Source organism: Temnothorax longispinosus, chromosome 9 (genome assembly GCF_030848805.1).
Source record: "Temnothorax longispinosus isolate EJ_2023e chromosome 9, Tlon_JGU_v1, whole genome shotgun sequence".
NCBI lineage: Eukaryota > Metazoa > Arthropoda > Insecta > Hymenoptera > Formicidae > Temnothorax > Temnothorax longispinosus.
The window spans coordinates 18967522-18991722 of record NC_092366.1 but is presented as its reverse complement, the minus strand read 5'-3'; the positions used below and the strand labels follow the sequence as shown (position 1 = coordinate 18991722).

At 41.0% G+C, this 24201-nt stretch overlaps 2 protein-coding genes across 3 annotated transcripts; one reads left to right on the top strand and one right to left on the bottom strand.

Moving 5' to 3' along the window:
* On the top strand, nt 1–19526 carry Nadsyn (NAD synthetase). 2 transcript variants are annotated; one of them, XM_071787995.1, is made up of 13 exons: nt 1–4047; nt 14910–15109; nt 15296–15551; nt 15635–15827; nt 16028–16268; nt 16472–16711; nt 16849–16964; nt 17043–17347; nt 17428–17636; nt 17989–18214; nt 18303–18479; nt 18936–19038; nt 19285–19526. In XM_071787995.1, exons 2-13 carry the CDS (start codon nt 14964–14966, stop codon nt 19311–19313), a joined length of 2241 nt encoding a protein of 746 aa, XP_071644096.1. In that variant the 5' UTR covers nt 1–4047; nt 14910–14963; the 3' UTR covers nt 19314–19526. The 2 variants fall into 2 exon arrangements, with proteins under 2 accessions (XP_071644096.1, XP_071644097.1); XM_071787996.1 differs by lacking the exon at nt 1–4047 and adding an exon at nt 9562–9857.
* On the bottom strand, nt 4611–14556 carry LOC139818951 (uncharacterized). Its single transcript, XM_071788015.1, is given in 15 exon segments — nt 4611–6158; nt 6344–6562; nt 6849–7041; nt 7112–7223; nt 7355–7586; nt 7671–7762; nt 8163–8390; nt 8587–8919; nt 9118–9363; nt 9779–9962; nt 9964–10110; nt 10399–10691; nt 10842–10994; nt 11282–11505; nt 12332–14556. Coding segments are annotated over 15 exon segments (3327 nt in total). The 5' UTR covers nt 12405–14556; the 3' UTR covers nt 4611–5560.
* Nucleotides 19527–24201: the final 4675 nt, after the last annotated feature.

The window sequence follows — 24201 nt, the reverse complement described above, 5'->3', positions numbered from 1 at the left end:
ATTTCTAAAAAAAAAAGAAGCGTTCGATCAAATCGCCGTTTATCCCGTTAGCGACTGCTAGAGCGTGAAATGCCGCGGGAAGGGGGAAAAATCAGAAACGCGGCGCGGCATAATTGATTAAAAATAATAATCGGGAGATTCCAACAGAATATAAATTTTGTTATCTTTCCGGCGATTGCCCCATCAATTTTGCACTTTTTTGAGAGAGCGTTTTAAAAATTCTTAGGGTAGTAGGATAGAGATACGAAATCGACGAAACTGGTTTGAACAAGAACCACGTTCTTTTCTTCCCCTAAAACTCGACGACAAAATTTGCATTTGAGGATCATTCCAAAATTTATTACAATCCTTTATTTCTTGCGCCGCAATTGCGACAAGTAACGTCTGATTAGACGGATTTACTATATTAGACCACTAAAATCCTAAGCTCTCCGTGAACCAAGAGACATCGCGTCCCACTGTATTATCACAGACACGAGAAGAACCAGATAGGATCTTATAAGGCGTTTCCTTTATCCAACGGTCGGCCATTTAAAAAACTGGACTATCTCTTATTCTTTTAATCCTTTTCCTTTTAACATTCACCTATGTATGCTGGTCACAAATGCGCGAGTCGAATAGATCGAATCCCTTCAGTAAACCAACATAGAACTGATCTGTTTGCCTCCCCGGCATCTTTTATATGCGGCGCTTTCAACCACCACCATCGACGCCGTGTACTGCGATGCTAATAAACCGCCATCGACGTCTAAAAATGAATCTTTTGTTCTTGCGCTTTTTTTACTGAGTCACCTTGTAGAATCAATTAAAATACGTTTACTTAACAATCAGACTTTGTTCATCTGACGCAAAGCGCGAAATAGAATAGTTTAATTAAAATGACTAGTAAAATTTGGATGAAAAAAATAGCTTTGTCACCTCGAGAAATGCTTTACTCGATTAAAAAGCGAAAAGTAAAGCATTTTTCCGACTCAATCTCATTTTCGTCGAAATTTACCGTCTCGTTTCCCAATCGACTTGACGATTTTTCCTTAATGCAAATTAGAGCAACTGGTTTCGTTTTAAGTTCGTTAAAACTGCTATCAAATGATTTAACAATTAAGATTTTATTAGAGTAAATTTTCCGTTTGAAGAACAAGATTCTAATATTTAATTTAATTCGCGAAAGATCTCTTCTCGTACACATAAGTTTCTCGCGTTTACAAAAAAACCGCGCTAATTCTTGTGCACCAGAATGTACTTATCCTACAGGAAATGATCAGGAAAAAGCATCATAATGAAACGTATTTTAAGATGTTATGTAAGGAATTGGCAATTATTCCAGCGAAATGTCACGTCCACTTATATTAAGACTCTGCAATTAATATTTTGCAATTTCCCGATTTCAGATTTCAAGATATAATTCTTAATTTTATATATCTCGTGTATTTCAAGCGTGGATATATTTCAATATATGATTTTTATATGTATGTATTCTAGTTGTTTAACAAACTGGCTGACGTGAAGTTATTATGTACATTTTTTGCAATATATCTTTTGTAGTGGTTTTAAAAATGCGTAGATATTAATTTTTATGTTGTTAAATTGACTATGAATTTAATGATGCGACTGTACTATTCTAGCTTCAATTTAAGACTACATGGTAAGACTGACGCGGGGCGTAGTTTGCTAAGCGAAAACATGTACATAAATTCACGCAAAAGATATTATTATATACAAAAGGTCTAGCCCGATCGTATATCGGCACATTTTCTACTTGATTGTTATCATTAACAGTCATGATTTGATGTGATTTTTTATATTATTTATGATATGTAAAATTCTATCCTAAATTTTTGGCACGAATTAAATCGTCTGAAATGGACTTTATACATGCTTTGAATCTAACCATGTTATCATAATATCTTAAAATATAATCTTAACATCTAATTATAATATTTAATGTGATATTCATTTAGTTTATTATTCAATTAATGTATCGCGCTATTACACTAACATATATTACCGAAAAGTTTATATCACAATATATTTTCGATACATCTATCTCTAAAATGACTAAAAAGAGAAAGAGGAAGAGAGAGAAATTAATTCCGCACATATATTTGCTTTCGATGCTCCATCGCACAATCTATAAATTCATAATTAACTTGCGAACGGTTCAAGATACTATATTTTCAGAAAAAAATGCGTATACTTCAATGAGTATTAATTCATGAACTTCGTGGTTTTTGTTACAATCGACGGATGCCCAGGTCATGGCGATGACCCAACATGTCACCCGATGAGAAATTTGCTTCGTTCATTTTTGCCAGTTGTACATACATAATGCATAAATATCAAAACAGAGCTTACGAATGTTGTAAACACAAGTGCAAGGTGCAAGGTGCACACGATTTTTTTGCAACATATACATATAATCGCATTAATTCACCGGTCGCGAAATTTCGTTAATTTTGTTCTATTCTCCGTTACAGCATATACCTTTATTAATTAAATCAGAATTTAGTCCATTTTACCTACAGTAGATTTTCGTAACAAACACACATATGGAAAATCGCAAGTGGAATTTTTTATGCGCATATAATTTGAAATTTCTTAGCTTTAATGAACACTTTAGTTTAATGTTGATTTTGACGCTACTATACTCAGTATGATGTAATTGCCACATTGTCCATTGAGAGATTTTATTGAGGTAATCAGAAAATTATATATTGATTTTATGATTTTATTCGTTTATAATTATTAAATTGTGAGCTTGATATTTTTATTATGATAATAATTTATTTTATTCTAGAAATTTATATGTATATGTCGCATATTTTCTCACATAAGATTACTATATTAATTTAAAGTTATCATTATCGATATGACTTAAATTAAAAATCTAACAATGGGATCTAACAGTTGAAGCTAGGAATTTTTGAATAATGCTAGAAATATGAAGAACTCCCTTGAATGTGTATGTCCCGTGTCTCGATGTACTTTAATATATATTTTCCTTGTGTACATATCTCGATTTCTTAAATATTTTTCATATTGCATAAAATTGTAAATAGAATTTACTTGAATTCTAACACGAATTATAGGTCGTTTAAAGTTAGCTTAACATGGGCTATTGTTCCATCATATAAGATATATGTAGCAATATCAGCAATTCATTTCTGTTGATTATACAACTTTAATTCTCGAAAAAAATCTCTCCGAGCGCTAAAAAAGAAATGGCATATTGTACTTCTCTCATTGTCAGCACCACCAAAGTACTACTAAAGAATGACAATACATGTAAATTTATGGACGTTGCGTGACTGCGTAAATTCAATAAGTTACGCCATCACATAACATTAATTTAAAACTTATTACCATCCCGAATATTTCGTGTACATCCACGATAATATTCGATTTTTTATTTAAATCTACGTTTATCGTTGTCATCTGTGTTCGATTATTCATACAGATAAAAATAGAAAATGTAATTCTGCAATAACAGCGTCATAAATATGTACGCTTATCCACGAAGCACCCGTACAATAAAAATTATAAATATAATATTACATTATAAGCTAATTATTCGAATATTTGTATCGATGGCCGAAACAATAATGTCTACACTTTTCAGTTATCCTCGAGGATAACGGACCCCTTCGTTAGTTACGAAAATTAACCCAGAACTTTAGTAGTATCTCGGTGCTTTCAAGTTACGATAAGGAATCGAATCTCCCGCCAACAACAGCGCAAAGGCAAATTGTCGTCGCAAGATGGCAGCAAGATGAAGACCATGCGGCGAGCTCAGATGTTCAGAACAGTTCAGAAGCTGCTCAATCTCTGTCAGTGTCAGTAGTGTCAGTGTTGGTCAGTGTCATCCAGTCACGTAAAGCGACAAGCGTCGCGAAGACGGTGGAAATCAGTGCGCGGGTGTCGATCTTCTCCAGTCGACTTTTTGCACACGCGTTCGCGCCAGATTCGCGTAGCGGTGATCGAATAAAGGGGAAAAGGAGTATGCACCGCGTCGCGCCGATTCTCTGACGGACGTCCGGGATCATCGCATAGGTAACTCTCAACTTTCCGTTCCTTCCTGTCTCGCTTTCGCGACGGATCGCCCGGAGCGACTCGCGTTGCGCCCGGTGAAAACGTCGTCCGACGTCTCGGAAACGAAAAGGGGGTCACCCCGCGGACGATACCGATCGCGAGATGATGAACGACCCGGTGCCCGGGCCCGGGCTCTGACCCCGCTCCGTCGCCACGGAGCGGGGCCACGTGATCGGCCGCGCGCCGGCGGTGGCCGTGAATTGTTTACCGCGCGCTCGCGTGTCGCCATGGTGACGTCGCGCTGTCAATCCCGCGAGCACGTGGCGCGACTCTCCCAGCGCATGTCAGTCGACTTCGCGGGTGCGGAAGTCCGCTGAAATCCCAGTTGGCCGGCTTACTCTTTCAACGTCGTTCGTTTGATATTTTTCTTGAGCTACGGGCAGTGATACAGTGACTTAAGGACGACCGTCGGTCGAATTAATCGCCGCGCCGATCAAGTTAATCGGAATTTAGTCGAAGTCGCTCTGCACTGCGATTAACTTGATCGGCGGCGCAGACAATACCTGCACTAGTTTGTTAATATAAATAAAATTATTAATTTCTTGTCCTTCGATGTGTGAAAGATTAAATTAGTGACAGCTAATTATACATTTGGAAATTTGCTCTGAGTAATTTTCGAGTTAATAACCGATTAAGTTAGTCTGAGTTTGGTCGAAGTCGCTACGATTAATTCTGGTTGGCAGAAGCGAGCTATAGAATTATTATAATTTGAATATTTACATACTTATCTGACTATACGTTCCTTATTCTTAAATCTTATCAGATACTAGTGCTTATGTTAATAATATAATAATTGTATCATTGTATAACACAATGCTGTTTAACAACTGCTGTGTCTTTCATCTCGCTAGTTTTAGAAAATTATATTATAATTGCGCCACATGTTAGGGATATTGTGGACTCAGCAGATTATCCATGGTTTCTTTGAGCAATTTTTGAAGTCAATTTTTTTATAATAATAATAATGCCGAGACGATCATTATTTAAGTTTTCATAGATTTCCATTAGATATTTCTGGAATGTAGGATGACGAAAGAGATCGCGAGCTATTACTCTCCATTTTCATAGAAGGAGCGATAAATTCTTTATCTTGTTGCCACATACTGATAATTTTGATGATGAAGACTCTCTTCTCACGTATCCTTATCTAAATGTCAACGCTTACGAAGCAACTCCTAAACAATAAATAAAACTTTGCGTTATAAGTTATATTACAGCCAATGTTTCTGTAATCGCACTGTAGCTACTGCAATTCTTAAGTTACAAATCGTTCGAATAAAGTCTTGTTATTCGCTTTGCAATTCAAAAGCCGAGATTTTATTATCCATCTCTAAACTTTAATTCCTAAAAGGCCCTTAATTTTCAGTCCCTAATTTAGAGTACTCGTTTTTCAAATTGTTCAAATTGTTCGAGATTTCAAATGTGACGGATAATAATACGTTGCGCAGCTCACTCGAAAAAATGATCGTCAACGTCAAACGTTGTTGCGCGAAGTCTTCGCGCTGCAGACGCGCTTGCTTTGCTCCGCTCCTCTGTTCGCCATCGGTTTCCTCGGCTGCGGTTGCTGCTGCGGCTGCTGTTGCTTCTTCTTCTTTTGCTTCTTCTTCACGACCTTCGGCTTGCCCGAATCCGACGAGGCGTCGTCTGACGTCGTGCTCTCGCAGAAGGCGTCGCGACGGCACGTCCGCGTCCTCGTCGGCTTCGCGGCGCTCATCTTCGCCCCGATGGACGCCGCCGCGCCGACACCGCGAAACTTCCGGCGCGGCTCGAGCTTCCGCTGCGGTCGTTGCAATTGCTTGGACGTCGTCGACGCGGCCAGTAGCTTCAACGAGTCCGCCTCGATCGTCAGGAGGGAGGAGGTCCTCGCGATTCTCGCGTCGTTGCCCCGGGAATTTAGATTCACCGCCCGTTGCCAGTCGAGCCTCGCGTTCTTCCTCCTGGACGACTTCTGTCCGTCCGTTCGCGCGGCTGCCTTCAATTGAGACCCATTCCGCCGCGACTTCTTCCGTGCCTTCCTCGCGTCGTCCTTGTCCGTATCCTCGGCGAGCGACTGCGTTTTCTTGGATTGCGGCCTGAAAAGACGATGCGCATATTTTCATGTGTATTTTTTTTTTCCTAGGATTCCGAAGAGAATCGATGCACGCGATGCGACAAACAAAAAATAATTCCGACGTATGTCTAATTGCAACGAAACATGCAACGCGCATAATTTAAGTACGGACGCCGTGTGTGCGATAAGTCGAGTATATCGACTCACTTTAGCGTGACCTCGCCGTCCGTGGGATAGTGCATCAGAGCGTGTCTGGAGACACCCCAGCTCAACGGCGTCTTAGCGAATGCGTCGACGAGACGTTCCGCGTTGTTGCCCTCGGCAGTGGTGCTCGACACGCCCGTCCAAATCTGCCGTCTCAACGACGTTAGCTTGATTCTCACCTCTCGGCTCGTCGGCGACACCGGCGACGGATTTCTCAGCGTCCTGGACATACGAATCGACTGCGTAATTTTACGAGCAAGCGCATTCTTTATGACGGACGCTATCGTTCCAATTAATCGTGATTATTATTTAGAATAACAATCGGGAAATTAAAGCTGAAGAAATTTTCAACGATTTTCTGATTATTACCTTGTATACCTATGTCGCCAAATTTTGTTTTACATTTGTACATAACTTGAACAATATGCGCGCATAATTTGATATCACGACATCACGGCTTAAATGTAGGGAAAACTTGCAACAATAGGAACAATAGGAATAATTGTACCGAAGACATCGCGGCTGCTGGCGAATCTTCCGGTGATCCTTGCGCGGTAGTAACTCCCCGAAAGACACGCTACGAGGTCTCACGATTTCCGGTAAAATCAGCGTCTCCTCCTGTCGTTCCTCTTTCTCGGTCGTCTCCCTCTCGGAAAGCTCGATTATCTCTTCGCGATATTCTTGCGTGCTTCTCCAGGCAACTGCGAGACACGCATGCACGATATATGATTAAGCCGATATAGATATTGATTTCAATATTTTTGGATGTACCGTCATATTCTCTCCCCTCGCTTCTGACGAAACTCTCATCAGCCGAATCGGTCAGATCGCACAAATCGCTACCTGGATCCGTGGTCGGCAAGTCCATCACTGCCCGTCGTGTCTGTCGAGAATATAATATCCACGATTTAAAGAATATTGTCATTTCCATGAAAATCGGATCCGTTTTTCGAGAAAAAGTATATAATCTTCGGACTTTGCGAACTTAAACTTCGGGATAATTATCGTAGATACCAGATTTCTCCTACGCTCCAAGTAAATTCTTCCCGCGACGTCTCTTCGTGCTCTCCTTCTGTAAAGACCAACGCTCCTCGGTGGAACGAAGGTCGGCGACGGTGGTGGCACGCAAAGATACCGGCGACGACCCGCCAGGAACTCTCCGCCCTCGCTGGACCACGTAGTATCCGTGTACTCGGCTCTTTCCTCTTCCGACGAGAAACTTTCCTGTGAGACGTCTCCCTCGTTGCTAGAAAAATTCGATAACTCATATAAACTGCTTGGAGAGATTAACATAGGACAGATGAAATACGAATTATTAGAAGGAATGTACCTTGAATAGTCAGTTAAATCGATATTGGTAGGCTCCTCAGCACTGGACCCTTCCTTCGTCAATCTGACAATAATCTTATTTCGGAGTCTTTCCTGTTGGGCCACGTTTGTATCATTGCGGTTCGTCCTGATAAAATAGAATTAGCAAATTAAAATCGTTGGATGATATAATTTTTAAGAGCCTGCGTAATATAAACTTTTTATAATTTTTAAGTGTCTCTAAAGTCACAGCAGGCCGATGAGATTTATTGGACTAATTTGATATTACTTACCATGATATAATCCATCCGAGAAAATGTATGCGTAAAAATCGAATAGATTCGTAAATAGATTTTGATTTTTGATTTTTATATTGTATGTGTACGATGCCTATATTTTTTTTTAGAAATTCGTTATTTGAATAAGGCTAAGGCGAATAAAGCAAGAAATAAAGTTCGAATGCTATCGTTTCTTTTTTCAAAATGTGATCGAAATATTAAACTGACAATGTTACCTTCATGGGATCTTGATCGTAAAAATCGAGCAGGGTCTCGCAGAATGCCCTGCCGATCTGCTCGTAGTCCTGAATGGAAAAATGCGTTCCGCATCTAGAGCCGATTTTGGTGCCGCCCATAGAAGCCTCCATGGTGTAACTGTTCTGCACGCCCATCGACCATACGACCACTCTGCCCGTACCTTCTTTCCCCTTCTCGACGTGGAATTTACAATTCTCGAAAGAGAACTGGAACCACAGAATCAGAAAACGGAATTGCCAACGTAATTCGACAATAAATAGCGGTAATTAAAAGAAAGATCATTATAATCGAACAAAAAGTTCCGCGAGAACGATTGATTTCACTTTAACTTGAAAGAATTCAAATTAAGGGATTAAATAGCACGATTTCCGATATCTCGAGAGATACGTGCGTTTACGTTACCTTATCCGCTGCGTTTTTGTGAAGCATCAGCGGAAACACCTGCTCCGACAGCCTCCCGCTGCATCCGGTTCTCTTGCTCTCGCAACCGTAGGCGAATATATTGTGTTTCCTCGAGTGAGCGTGGAGATCGCAGTATATCGCCACCCCGCATTCCTCGAGGAGCCTCCGTATCATTAGCTTCGTATGCCAGACGGACGGATAGCTCTCCCGCATCACGGTCCTGTACTGCCGGTTCAGATCTTTCCCGGACAGGGAGCACCGATTGTTGCCCACTATGACGCCGTCCGGATTTAGCATCGGCACCAACTTGAAGACGAATCTCTCTCTGAGTTCCTACGATGAGATCGCGCGCGACCTTAGGTCAATCGTTAAGCTTCACGGCGTGAATCTCTCCGACATCAAGCGAGTTTCGTTCAACAGCGATATTTTAATCGTCTGTTAAATCGCGCCCGCGTGGTTGATATCTCTATCTTGGATCTCGAGCCGTTTCGGACCGATACTCATCTATAGAATTGCGGAATCACGTCTTACTCTGGCTCGGTTCGTGTCGCCGGTGAGGAAGTCGATGATGCCCTTCATCGTCCAGCTCGACGGCGTCTCGCCGGGATGCACCCGGGCCGTGATAACGACGCCCCGCTTCCTGCGCACCTCCTCGTCGTGGGCCGGCGCGGTGATCGTTAGGTAATACACGCCGTTTCCGGCCAAGCTGCGGCACAGCAGACGCAGCTTGGCGAATCTCGTTTTCGCGGGGTCGGCCACGATTTTGCCGAGATACTCCTGTGGCATGTTTATGCGGGCAATTAGAGACCCGGGAGAGGTAGACCGAGATTTAATCTACTGACGGAATACGTAATAACTATACAATCGCCGAGAGACTGGGAATCGTTCGCGATGCTATTCGCGATTGTAATCGCGATAGGAGCGAGCAGAACGTGAAACAAATACCACTTTGTTCCATCACGATACCGTGGGGGGCAGTGTGGTCTAGTGGCATTTGTGAGAACGTTCCGCGCAATAATTACTAAAAGCAATTCTAATTTACTCACGTTGCTTTCTTGAGCGAAATGAGAATTGACGAAAATATAGTGAAATACCAGCGTTACTTTCAGTTACTTACAATTAGTCAGATATAATATTTTTTATAAGATTGCGGGGGTGCATAAGCGAATTTTCAATACCGTGATCGTTTTACCTGGAGATCGGTGTAGGTGTACGGATAGCAGTGCGCCAAATAAACGATGTCACGATCGTGAGGGAACGAGATATTGAACGTGAGCGTGTGTTTTTCTTTCTCCTCGTCGCTTCTGTAATTATTCCGTGCTATTTTTTTTTACCACATCGCGAGATTATCGTTGGAATAAGGAGTTTTCTTACGATGAGTCGTTGTTTCGGTAATACGTGATGTTGTCGCCGCATCTTCTCCATCCTACGGATCGAGTTCGAGCGTCTTCGGTGGAGTAAAGAAGAGGCTTGAGCCCTTCGTTGTAAAGGCTCTCCTCTTTGCACATATTTACGATTGAAAACCTGCAATCGTAACAATATATTTTTCAGAGAGTGAATTATATAAGCGATTTATATCACTGTTTTTTAATTCTCATAATTAAGGAAATTGAAAGCCCCGCGCGATTAAAAAGTCTGAAGCATACAAAAGAGCTAATAAATACAAAAAGCTAACAAACTTATATCACACAATATCTGAATTTATATTGTATATATTCTTAAATCTGAATTAAATTGATTTTTTTAATTTTCTGATTTCCTGGAAAATGCAATTGATTGGTTTTTCTCTGTCGATCGGTCGTTTGCTCGTACCTGTATGTGATTCTGCTTCTCGTATTAGATACCTTGAAGTAGTACCACTGCGTATGCCTCTGCGTGTAGAGATCCCTTCTCAGATAGAGCTGGTAATACGTATCGGTTATTTTCACCACTTTGCCGAGGTTCCCGGACTCGAACCGCGACTCAAACCGTAAATCCGTGTTGTCGTCCTTCGGCCGGGGCATTTCGGCGACGAAGAAGATGTCGTTCCCGTTGGCGCACGCGGTCGATTCCCCAGGGAAATCCGACGGGAACGCCGTGCTCCCGCCCACGCAAGATCGGCTAAACTGCAGAGATAACAAACCCCCGTCTTTAAAAGTCCAGATTCGCAAACAGAGGATTTTTTTCAATTGGTTTCGCGCTTTAACTCGAACGAACTTGAATCGATCAAATATACGTTGCTTTGTAAGAAAGAATTAGATTATATCGGGACTTACGTAATTAGTGACGTTAGTTGGACAGTAACGAAATATCACCGTTCCAAGCTCGTCGCCGATCGGCTTGGGTCTCGGTTCCTTTCCGGATGAAATGTAGAAGGCTTCCGGCGTGGTAGGGTTGTACTCTATGTGACGAACTCTTTCAGGGATCACCTGAGAGAGATCGTTATCTCGATTAATTATATAATTACACGGTGCCAGTGTAGCTTAGCATAATAACGGTGTAAAATAAATTAATGACTTTATAATATGTCTCCGTAACAAACTTAAAAGCATTTCCTATCAAAATCGTAATTCGTGTGAGAGCAATTAACATTATATACGGTGAATCATACGGGATACGCGGCAATTTGTCTTCGAGAGAGAAAGGTTGCTTACGATCTCGAGATAAAGTTACGGAAGAAGTAAAACGTAAAACGTGCAGGTGCGTTAATTTTCACCTGGCACTCGGTCGGCCACCTGGCCGCTTCCTGGATGCTTCCATCGACGATACAGCGCGCGTCGAGTACCGCACGAAGGGCCTCCTTCGAGTACCGATGCCTAGAAAAACCCAAAGGTATCGCGAACAATGCCGATTCCGCGTCTCGTCTCAGAGCCGAGCTCTCGTAACGTTCCAGTTGAGACACTTGCAGGTCCTGCGGTGTTAGATCAGAGAGCATGCTACCTGCGTCGTTAAAAAATAAAAAACTTATTCTCGTTATTACTGTCGAAAGAAAGTTACATGTTTGTTTTAAATATAATTTATCCTTTATCTCGCGCTTCATTTGTTAATGAGAAAAGGAAATTCGCGGCAATTATTCCAAATTTTGTTTGTTAAATTACTTATAATCGAAATCGATGATTGCGAAAACAATTCGAAAGTTTCCTACCGCACGGAATATTCCGAGTGGCTTCTTGATTGTCTTGATTATGTGCGTAAAACGTTAATGAGAAATACAAGTGAGTTTTTTTTTATAACCGAACAAATATTGTAGACGATCATGCTGATCTGCAAACTAAATTATCCGCGAGGATAGTGCGCGTCATAATGACAGGTTTCGCAAATTGGCATTAAGTTTCGAGAGAATTAAACGCGATCGTATGTTGCACACGGTAGGAAATCGATGGTCGAGTACAATGTCCGTAGGTTCGCGACCTCGCGCCTCGCCGACACTTGGATTATGTATTGTTACGAACGTATCACGCTTCCTTCTTCATTTTAGAATCAATTTAATAAGCAATATTATAAATTATAAAAATTGCGTTTCAAGGCCGAACGAACAATCAGTGCGTGCATCAAAATTATAAAGGCAAAGTGTGTAAACTTTACAAAAATTTATTAGACATAATTGTGTGTGTTTGTTTGTTTGTGTGTGCGCGCGCGCTATTTATTTATCTATTAAAATTTATTTATTATAGAGAATCAATGTGTTTGTCGGATAAGTAACGATGCTGATTTTGCCGTTGGTTCTGTACCGTCCGCCAATTATCCTCGTACTGTTAGAGTTCACCTGGGATAGGTTGAACCGGAAACAGCATAGCCTGGAGCTCTCTCACTCTGCTGCTCGACACCGGCTTCATCATCCTTCGTTATCTCTCGTCGTTCTCGTCCTCGTCCTGCTCGTCGCGATCGTCAGCGTCGACGGCGAGCGTCGGCGACGACCTTCCGCCCTTAGCATTCTCGTGCCAATCCGTGTAGTCCTCCCTCGTCGGCACTTCCTCCCCGAGGAGATACTTGACAATCGGATTCTTCATCCCCGCGTTCACGTTCTCGCGTTCCACATGTCAAGAATCCAAATCACTTTTCGCAACAGAACGTGTCGGACAATTTTAAATCCCCAGCGCGCTTTAAATGATCCCAGATCCTTTTCTCTCACAGTTAATCGCAGTTAATTAGGATAGCTTGAGATGCTATTTGCCTTATCGAAACGCAAATCTACGTGACGCTTTATTTATTCAACGCTCCTATCGGTGCAATAGTGCAAAGAGGACTTGTCCACACATTTGTCAGAGGGAAATACATCTGCTTATACGTATACTTATTAGCTGCTCTGTCAAAGCGTACTTTGTAAATTACGATTTCAAATGGCAGTGATTATATGTAATTGAAATTGATCAGAAAACAGACCTTGAACGAAATACGATTGCTTTAACGACGAAACGTCACGGTATTTCTTTTTTTAATTTTTTCCTAATACATCAACTCTCACTGATCGATCGAAGACTCGTACAAATAATACAAGTAAGTGAATAAATCGGAGGGTGTCGAGGACGAATAGACGAGCGGTTCACCGAGGTGCCGACGAGAGGGTACAAGTTATACTAGGAGCTCCGCCAGACTTAGGGGTAGATTCGACCTGGCGAACGCGGAAAGGAACCTGGCCCATTGCTGAAGACATTCAGCGAAACGTTCCCTGGATGATTGCCTGACAACCGTCGCGAATCGTGGGCGGAGCTACCCTCGGAACGATCGTTCGTTAACCGCTTCTCGTTTCAGAAGGCCGCCGGCGCGGCTCATCGATATAATATCTCGTCGGTAACTTGACTCATTCTATCGACGTTTCCGAGGTAAGCGACGCTCGTGGAGAGCTCGTTGATCGGAAACCGGCGGCGAGAGCTTCCGTTTAATAGATACGATCGGGGGAAATATGATCAAGAGCGAATTAATCTGAGAAGAAGGGGAGAGAAGCAGCATTGTTGATCCGAGTTTTCTTTCGTGGGTGATACTTTTTGAGCAGAATTATGCTCATTTTAATACACGACTGGTGGTCATCCGATCGGCGCCTGATTTTTCAGTGACGCTATGATGGTGGTCACTGGTGACTGGCGCTATCGAAAGATAAATGCCATGTAATGTAAAATTTTAAATGACATAAATAGCTAGATAATAAAGTAAAGTAAAACGTATGCTGTCCATGATGATATAATTTTACTTAATTATATTATGCAATATTTTATTATTATACACTTGTGATAATAAAACCTCTACTGTACACGGTAAAACGTACAAAACTCAGTCAACGTGTTAATTGCCCGTCGACGTGTTATATTTTAATTTAAAGTTTAGCTTGTTGCGCGAAATAGGCGATGAGTATTTTGCATGAAAGAGCATTTCTCAATATAAGAGTTCTATCAACGAAAGATTAATGAATGACATGTTATATTTGGAAAGCCATTTCGTTATTCTGTTAATTAGAAATGTTATTTATAATAGCGACATAGTAAATCGCGATTTAATCGTAAATATGTAAAATTTCCGACTCTCATGTACGTTTACATCTTTTTGCATTTTCTTTTGGTTCAGAGTTTAGATCTTTCTTCTTCCTTTTATTTTTTTCTTTTATCCAGACGATTATCTTTTTATTACGTTTACGTGAAACTTTTACATCCTGCGTCATTATTAAATTTTAATAACGCTGGGAATAATTTCCCAAAGATAGATATGCGAAGAGAGATCGCGCGGTAGATAACGATCTGTAAGGGTTGCTACGTAAGATAGTGCCTACCTGGCCGTGCCGGGTTTTCCGGATTATTGATCAATCAACGCGCGTCGGACTGAAGAGAACGGAACGTTTTCAGTTTATATCTCGGGACCGATCGATGGGATTCCAATTGATAGAATTAAGCTGGCAAGCTGCCGCCAGAAGTTCCATCGAACGCACACGCGACCGTCGACTTTTAACAGTCAGGATAATGATGGTGCTATAAATTGCATACGAAACGAGCGTCGAGGCATCAGTACGATTCTCAGATTGAACTGTCAGACTTTTCTCGCGTTCCAGTTCTTTGCACCTTTCGTTCGACAGACGTTCTTTCTCTCACGTGAATATTTGGTATCAGTGAATGTTTTAAACGCTTTATAAGTATTTATATTTTTTTAAGAGTTTTATAAATATTAATATAATATTTATACTATTGGAGTTTAATCTTTGATTGTTACGTTACTATTTTTTGATATCAAAACTGTTAATTGAAAAAGCAATTTTGCACAATTGTAATTCTATAACACTTGTATAATTGTCTCGCGATACTAACTCTAATCTCCCGGCGTGTATTAAGTCGATAGTGACATATGTTTATTTATTTCAGATAGGAGCATTCGCAAGTCTTGTTTAAGAATAACCGTTTGGAATATTATTCAACATGGGACGTACGGTAACCGTCGCCGTTTGTACGTTGAATCAATGGGCGATGGACTTCGATGGAAATACCAGGAGAATTTTACAGAGTATACAAGAGGCGAAGGACGCCGGTGCCACTTACAGGAGCGGTCCCGAGCTAGAAATCTGGTAATTAGATTGAAACTGATCTTAATTATTTTGTAAAAGTGTTAACAAAATGTTATTAGCCAGCTTATTTGGAGGAATATATTTTCTATAATAAAATTACGAAATTTTTTTATTCGTACAATTATGAAATTATAATTTATAAAATTGCAATTTTGCTTTCATTATTTTTATTATTTGGTCCAACAGCGGTTACAGCTGCGAAGACCACTTCTACGAATCAGACACGTTGCTCCATAGCTGGGAAGTTTTAGCGACCATTCTGAAGTCCAGCGTTTGCGACGATATACTGATAGACGTGGGCATGCCGGTGATGCACAAGAACGTGACGTACAATTGCAGGATAGCCTTTTTGAATCGACGGATTTTGTTGATCAGGCCGAAAATGCGGCTCTGTGAAAACGGCAACTACAGGGAAACCAGATGGTTCTCCCCTTGGACAAAAGTAACGAAATGCAGGATAACACCGCGATCGTTTAAAATGTGTGGCCCGGATGCGCGATAATCCGTAATGTCTTTTTGTATTAGGAACGTACGGTCGAAGATTATTTCCTGCCGCGAATGATTTCGCAAATCACCGGTCAGACTGTAGTGCCATTCGGTGACGCGGTTATCGCGACGAGGGACACGTGCGTGGGTTTCGAAATATGTGAGGAACTTTGGCACCCATCCAGCAATCATATTCCGATGTCATTGGACGGCGTAGAAATTATTGCGAACGGTAATCATTATTACAGGATGCATTTGACAATTTTTACAACTGACGTAGATTTCTTCTCCATCTTTTTCCGTTTACTTCCTACTTTTTTATTCCTCTAAAATTAAGACAGTTGTCAAAGTATATAAGAGATCAAAAGATGAGATTGTACGCTCACTTTAAAATTGCTTTTCTATTTTTTCTTCATCGTTTTTCTCTGAAAGGAAGCGGTTCGTACTTCGAGCTTCGCAAGGCCTATATCAACGTGGATCTCGTCAAGTCAGCTATGTTCAAGGCTGGAGGTTGCTATATGTTTAGTAATTTGCGCGGATGCGACGGCGGCAGGCTGTATTTCAACGGTGGTTCCAGCATCACGCTCAATGGCAATATATTAAATCGCGGACGGCAATTCGCTCTCGAGGACGTGGAAGTGACCGTCGCCACATTCGATCTCGAGGATATAAGGTAAAGGGTTTGATGTGGACTGACTTTTACCGCTTTAGTGGTGTCAATGCTTGAGAAGTCCACCAAGCAGTATTGAGCATCGACATCCGGGTGTTAATGCAATTTATTTCGAGATAATTTGAACACGTATTCCACACATCTCTCTTGGGTAATAACATAAAATAGAAAATAATGTAGCGCAACGCTGTATTATCCCTTTCTAGGAATTACCGAAACAGCCTCAGATCGCGTTCGCACGCGGCCGCTGCGTCGCCTAGTTATCCACGTGTGAAAATCGACTTCGCGCTCACGCCAGAAAATCTCGTCTCGAATCCACCGGATCGACCGCTCGACGGAGTCCAAGATGTGTTCGGCGACGACGACGGACACTCGAGTCTCGTGTATCACACCGCGGAAGAAGAGATCGCGATGGCACCCGCCTGCTGGTTGTGGGATTATCTGAGGTGTGCGAATAGGATCAAGATACTTATTTCTTATTATCATCATAATGAGCTGCTTAAATGTATAATTAGTTGAAAAATATTGGTGTATATATCGTGCTTGTTGCATTATTTAACTATATTGCGTGTTTACGTTTTAGACGATCTTGCCAAGGTGGATTTTTCTTACCACTGAGCGGTGGCGTCGACTCGGCATCTTCAGCTTGCATCGTGTACTCGATGTGCGAAATGATCGTCGAATCGGTTGGTAGAGGAGGTAAGGCTCGGCTACGCTCTTCTCCTCTTTAACTACGGGAGTCTCTTTCAAATTTTGGAAATTGTATTTCGTATTCAGATACACAGGTCTTAGCGGATATCAGGAAGATTGTCGGCGATTGCGAATACATACCGGTAGATCCGAAGCAATTGTGCAACACCATCTTGGTCACGTGTTATATGGGAACGGAGAATTCGTCGGCGGAGACCAAGGCTCGAGCGGCCGAGTTGGCCGGTCAAATAGGGTCCTATCATCATGGGATAGTTATAGATACCGCGATATCCGCGATTTTAGGCATCTTCCAACAGGTTACTAAGCTAACACCGAGATTCAAAGTGCAGGGTGGTTCGCCTAGAGAGAACTTGGCCTTGCAAAATGTACAGGTAATTGCTCTTTGATCCTGACGAAACTAATATCTTGATTATCAAATTACACGACTCTATGCGTACAACCTTGCTTTCAGGCTCGGTTACGAATGGTGATCGCTTACTTATTCGCTCAATTAATGTTATGGGTCAGAGGCCGTCCGGGTGGCCTCTTGGTATTAGGTAGCGGTAACGTAGACGAGGCCTTACGCGGTTACCTCACTAAATATGATTGCAGCAGCGCCGACATCAATCCTATCGGTGGCATAGCAAAGAATGATCTAAAAAAGTTTCTCATGTTCTTTAGGTGCGTTTATATACGAATGATGGTATACACAGCGATTCTTAATACTAATACTCGAATCCAGAGCCGAAAACAAGAAAAGAATATCACGTGAACGTTTTAATTAAAGAAAATGTTCAAGATGCCTTCCGTTGTAATGCATATTGTAGGATTGTCTTTAGTTTGATTTATTACAATTCAGAAATTGAAGCCTAAATTGATGTAAATGTTGCAATTATTTTATTTCAAATGACATCTTAAAATATTTAATAACTTTATTTTCACATAATTAAGAATCGCTCTGTATATTACGATGTCAAATACTTGTGCATAAAACTCAAGACGGTAAAAGTTATACCCCGGATTTGAATTTTAGACGTAAATACGGAATATCCGCTTTGGACAATATCCTGGAGGCGCCACCCACTGCGGAATTGGAACCGCTGCAAGCTGGACAACTTGCACAGTTGGATGAAGTCGACATGGGTATGACCTACAAGGAATTGTCAGTTTTCGGACGGTTAAGGAAACAGAATAAAGCCGGACCTTTTACAATGTTCTGCAGACTTGTGCACATGTGGGACCATTGTACCCCGAAAGAAGTGAGTGTGCGCTTCTCGTGCAAGATTCTAATCGAGTCATTTAATTTCTTTTTGAGTAAATTTAAAGAAAAGACTTCTAATTTTTCAGATTGCCGATAAGGTAAAACACTTCTACAGATGTTACGCTATAAATCGTCATAAGATGACGATATTGACTCCGTCCTGCCACGCGGAGTCATACAGCCCCGACGACAATCGATTCGATCACCGGCCTTTTCTGTATAACCACTCGTGGAAGTGGCAGTTCGCGGCGATCGATGAACAGGTGAGAATTATGCCGGAGAAAGTCGACGCTCACCTCGCCTCGAATTCCAAAGCGTTGGAATGCGAGAGGAAACGCCGAGTGACCGAAGTAACGCCGCGATTAGAAGACTCGTGCGAAAATGCGACGCGTTATGGAAAGCAGTCTTGCATGCATCGTGGAACTTGGCGTGTCGTGCGCAGAATTGCTCGTAGAGCCTGAATTTTCCTATCGACGGGGTTTTCTCGTCGAATCCAATTCGTGTCAGCGACGAGAGCCAGCCGGAATTAGACAGTATGTTAAAAGATTTCCGAATGTTTCGACATGAGGGTTAGCAAGCGAGTAGTTAATATGCACATAACACGGCAAGTAGTATAGAAAACAAAACGTTAACGTGTAACGACACCGTCGACACTTCTTGCTACCCTTGGGAAATGATTTTCTATAATTTAACACTCAAGACGGTCGAATTCCTTTCAGGTGAAACGACTCAGCAGCGAAGAGAAGCCGTCCAGACCGCGTAAGGGTGCTCCGAAAGTGCCTGCCAAGCCCAGATACATGCCGTTCAGCTCCGTGATCAGCAGTGAGTAAACAAAACAAAGTGCGCGCATTAACGAAGCACGTCGAGCACAACGCATTTCGGCCGATGAAATCATCAAAATATTCGGCGAAAGCACCCACCGAAAAACCCACTCCCCCCGGAGCTGCACGTAGGTCAGGTCAAAATGACCGGCCTCGAAATTTCGTGCGCACACCTATACCACCGCGGTTATCGAGCTTCTCGCCGCTTTTATCGAGGAGTCATCACCGGCATCATTCTCTGTTGCAGATAAAACGCATCCTGGAGTAGTAGTTTAACCGTAGCCGTAGCACTCTCTTATCGTTTTGACATTGCAGCGCTGCGATAAATGGATGTGACATTTCGCTCTTTCGATTGTCGTGGACCCTTTGATCGCCTCTGGTATTAATATTTAGGGAATCTCCGCGAGCGAACAGCAGCGAGAAAGATATTTTGTGACATTTTAAATATGCGAGAAAGTAAATCTATTAATAAAGAGTACGATATAAAGATTTTTACATGTAAATTCTTATCCCGATATCAATCTGAGAATCCTTGAAAGTCCTGGATTAAAACAAAATCTGACGTTTTAGGCAAATGCAATTGCAATTACGTGATATAGAGATAATCGCGGTCTTTAATTCAAGGTTTTACTTGAAAAAGTTTTGCTTTTAAAAACCGCTAAAATTGTTGAATATAACAAAGCCGTAAAAGAAAGTAGCGGAGCAGTTTCGGGAGATTGCAACCCATTCATATACATAAGAGAGATATTACGTAAGAGCAACGCGAAGTGTGATTGTTAAGCGCGCAATCGATCGAGCTCGAAATATATCAAACAGGTACTTGTGTATGGAGTGCATACATAATATTAATTTTTATTACCTCTTGCAAACATATAAGAGCGCGTAACCACGTTTTACCGTTAGCTACAATTAATAACGATCTCTAATAAGTAGACAATGTCCGGGTAACGCAGTCGCGCTCTAATAGAATTTACAAAATCGCCAACGACGCGGCACAGCACGAGGAACGTCAAATCCGTCCATTTTAGCTGCACTTTCTACATTCTCCTCTCCAAAGCTCCAATATCTATTTTGTCTATAAAATGCCGAAAGTATAGCTAAAGGCTGTGATACACGCCGTACAGATCCGCACGTATACTCCCATACGAACAATGATATCCACGCATACCATCACACACTCGGTTTGCAATCGCACGTTAATAGCTTGCCTTAACAGTGTCCAGTTTGCTCAACCCAGGAGGAAAAAGTATTTTATCCCGCTGCATAGAAATGTTGTCTACATTCTATGTTGCTTATAAGATTATTTTGTTTAAATCAGTCTGATTTAAGATTTTCGACGGTTTTAAGAAAATATGTGTATTTATATGTGAAGAATTTTAAAGCTGAAAGGTTTTTTCAAACTCTAGCATGATTACCTATATAAAATAATCAGCAACTATTAGATACCTAAATACCTAATAGATTGGGCAAATTGCACACTATGCCAGCTGTTTCCCATTCATAATCTTTGCCCTTCGTATGTTCTGCAACAAGAAGATTGCTTCTGCAACCGGACAATCTGATAAATATTATACGGACTGATTTTTAATTATACGCCAATACTTCAATCAGCAAATACAGATATATTTCAAAATGGAATTCGAAATAAAATAATATAATTAAAACATTCACATATATTACAATTGTAATACGTTATTTCGAATGGCACTTTGAAATATTTAATAATAATCTTATTTTCTCTAATTTATTACAATTCTGAAGATAAAGCATAAACAATCTACACTCATATATTATTATTTCTCTTATTTTCGATTTATTTTCGAGATTGAAGTATTCATATATAATTAAGAAGCACTCCGCATCGAGCTGTATATTCTGCATATGTGCAGAACTATCTATAATATTAAAATAATTTTAGAATCAATAATTAAATTTATTATTCAGCGCATGTAATAATAATATAATAATGATATAATAAAAATAATAATAATAATAATAATAATAATGACAAATTATTAACTACGGATGAAAAGTTGAACGTCTCAGAAAATTAATAGCGTTTGCAAATATCGAAGTAACAACGGAGTAAAGGGGTGATAATAATTATGTTGATAGTCAAATCGATAAATTTGCTGAAGATGTGTAAAGTGCTATTATTTGCGACAATACTGAGCGTAAATTAAATAGTAATGGAAACATAGATAGCGTTATCGTTTAAAAATATAATGTTAATAATAATAATAATAATAATAATAATAATAATAATAATAATAGTAATAAAATAATATGACGATAATAATACGCAACGTATTAACTTGTGATTGACAGTGCGCGACAAGTACTGTTATCCTCGAGTACTTTGCTCCAAGATGTAAGTACAGGAAAACCGTGCTGGTCCCCCTGCCTAGTCCTCGCACATTTGCTGTACAAGTACGTTGTTATGTATATTACTGTCGTAAGCAAGATACTAACGATCGCGGACTAATCGGTACCCGTTTCCGCCGCCGGAATGAAGACTATTTACAACAAGGTTGAGCGTCTCACGCGGCGGGGCATCAACGCCCGCGCCGAGACAACCGCGGGCTTAAGAACGAATACATGAATATATGTGAGAATTAAATATATATCGGTAGTCTGCTTAGAATCCTATACGGCGTATTTACATCATTCGATTAAGATTATCAAACCCTCTGAGCGCGTTAATTGTCGGGCGGGCGCGTCTCGTACGAGCCAAGGATGACGAATATAATTTAATCTTAAATACAAGTAAATTTTTCCGCATTTTTAATTATATAATACAATTGTAATTTTTATCGTGCAGTGAGCACGTTTTCTTAGTAGTCTAATAATAATATTGTGTAAATTTTGTATACTTTTTCATGTACACGGCGCCGCGGCATCATAAATGCCTTCCCGCTTAAAAGACAGCCAGGTCCGAGTCAAATAATAGATATCATTATTTGATCTATTATTTGACTCGGACGCGGCTCTCCTCAGGTAGGAAGGCATTAATGACGCCGTCTTACAATGTACGATATACATTAAAAAAATATATAAATAAATAAAGAATCAGATCAAATTTCTTTGTTTATCGCTTGTTTAGCTTTTATCAGATTCCGTAAATAGGCATTTGCAATTTACAAATAACATGTATTATCATCATTTGACAAGCCACAAATAATATATACTATCATCATTTTCAATTTCCTAAAAATGCATGTTCTAAAAATAGGTGACACATGGGGCGTTTACGAAGCCTCATACCTTCTCGCGCTCGCCCGAAAGTTGAAGGACAATGCTTTCGAGGTCATGTTCGCCAACGGCCCTTTTTAACCCTTTGACAAGCGCATTTCGAGTCACGTGCATGCCAGCATAAACAAGCCTATATACATATATACATCAGTTACTCTATAATAAGATATGTGACCTATAGTACAAATAAATACAAAAGACTAAACTCTGAAGTAATGAAGACGTAGGTAGCCTTATCGTTTAAAAATAAAAATTTCTCAATTGTTACGCCAACGAAATGTTACACAGCGATGGGAGCCAGCAGGCGGATGAAAAAATATTGCCTAAAAAAAGGAGAAGGAAAAAAAAGTTGTGCGTCGCGACCGCCGCGTTTCAAAGGATTAATCTTCTGGTCCCGAGAGATTAACTCGCGCCGCTCGCCGAACAACCGTCTTTGAGCATCCTAAGCTTCAGAACTCGTATGTTATTTCCCCGCAGGACAAGTCCGCGACGGAGGGAATCGAGCGGAATAAGTATATCGGTCACCCGATCCAAGTACTGCCACCTCAGAATTGCACGAAATCCCGTTTTGTGTGTAAATGTGTGCATGTGTGTATATGTGTGTGTGTGTGGAGTGTGTATACGACGATGCGTGCTCTCTTCCTACCCTTACCTACCCTTCTACCTGACCCTGAAAGAAGAAGAAGAAGAAGAAGAAGAAAAAACCATAAGCGCAAGAGAGCGGAAAAGCGAAATCCGGTGCATGGAGGAGTGAGTGGATTGTCTTGTTACTCTTATCATATCACAGATTACCCAAAGTGCACTTCGGTTGGGAACTTACACGAGTACTGTATAAGGGTATATGTATGTATGTATTTTATATATATATAATATATATACACTACCGGCGTTTAGAAAAATAATAAAAAGTGAGGATAATAAAAGCTGAAGTTTTTATCTAAAACGATACCGGTGTATCGGTTTGCTGTAACAAATATTAACTTGGAACATTTCCCTCGAGGCCGAAAATTGATTTTAAAATCGAATCTCGATAATAAAATCGTCAATCGTGATTAACGGCACGGGAGAGCGTTTGTTTTAATTATCCTTCAACAATTATTCCGCTATAACGTCGGTAGCGCCAAGTTTTATTTCTACGATGGTACGGCGCAGAGTCACTTCACCGACGTGATCTCGCCCCGCTTTCGCGACACCCGGTATTGGACGACGCGAATCCCTTCGATTCCGGTGCCTCGAACGATCGAGGACAATTGAGGCTTCAGGATAAAGGCCGCGATCGAAGGAATCCCCTGGCGATCGCGACGTCAAGAACCCCATTTCGCCCATCGAGTCGAAAAGCAACGTAACTCGCCGTACATCTCTGAGAAAAAAAAAGTCTTCCGTGTGATCGCACTCTTCTCCCGCCTCGGCACGCTCGCCGAGGACGATCGGCATTCCTGAAACGTTCTATCCGAGTCTTTGGGTCTGCTCGATGTCGCGCGCGCCTCTGGTCCACGATATTAATATTTATCACCTAAGATCTACATTTGTGATTGTGTGTAACAGGATATGTATGTATGTGTGTTGGTTTGTGTGCGTGTGTGCATACGCATACATGCGTCTGTATCCCATGCATCCTCCTGTGATCCATTATCAGTTCTAGGATTTTTTTAAATTAATCTGTTACGTAGCTAAAAATGCATCTACAAGAAGAAACGCTCTAAGAACATTTAAGAAAGAAATTCGAGACACTGTCCCCGATAGAATGGATAGAAGCGAGATTTCGTAACGTCGCAACGGGCAAGTTGGAATTGTTTTCACCTGGCAGAACGATCGTTGGAATTTGAGAACCCGACGCGCTGCCATTAGAACTCCGAGGCGCATTATTAATGAAGTTTCATTAATAAAGCTGCATTTTGTCAAACGCTGCAAC

What these genes read in the sequence shown, in the direction of transcription:
- Nadsyn (XM_071787995.1), top strand. Translation starts at nt 14,964, where the DNA reads ATGGGACGTACGGTAACCGTCGCCGTTTGTACGTTGAATCAATGGGCG. An exon ending in GGTTCTCCCCTTGGACAAAA is followed by an intron (nt 15,552 to 15,634) that starts GTAACGAAATGC and finishes TTTTTGTATTAG; the next exon opens with GAACGTACGGTCGAAGATTA. An exon ending in TGGCCTTGCAAAATGTACAG is followed by an intron (nt 17,348 to 17,427) that starts GTAATTGCTCTT and finishes CCTTGCTTTCAG; the next exon opens with GCTCGGTTACGAATGGTGAT.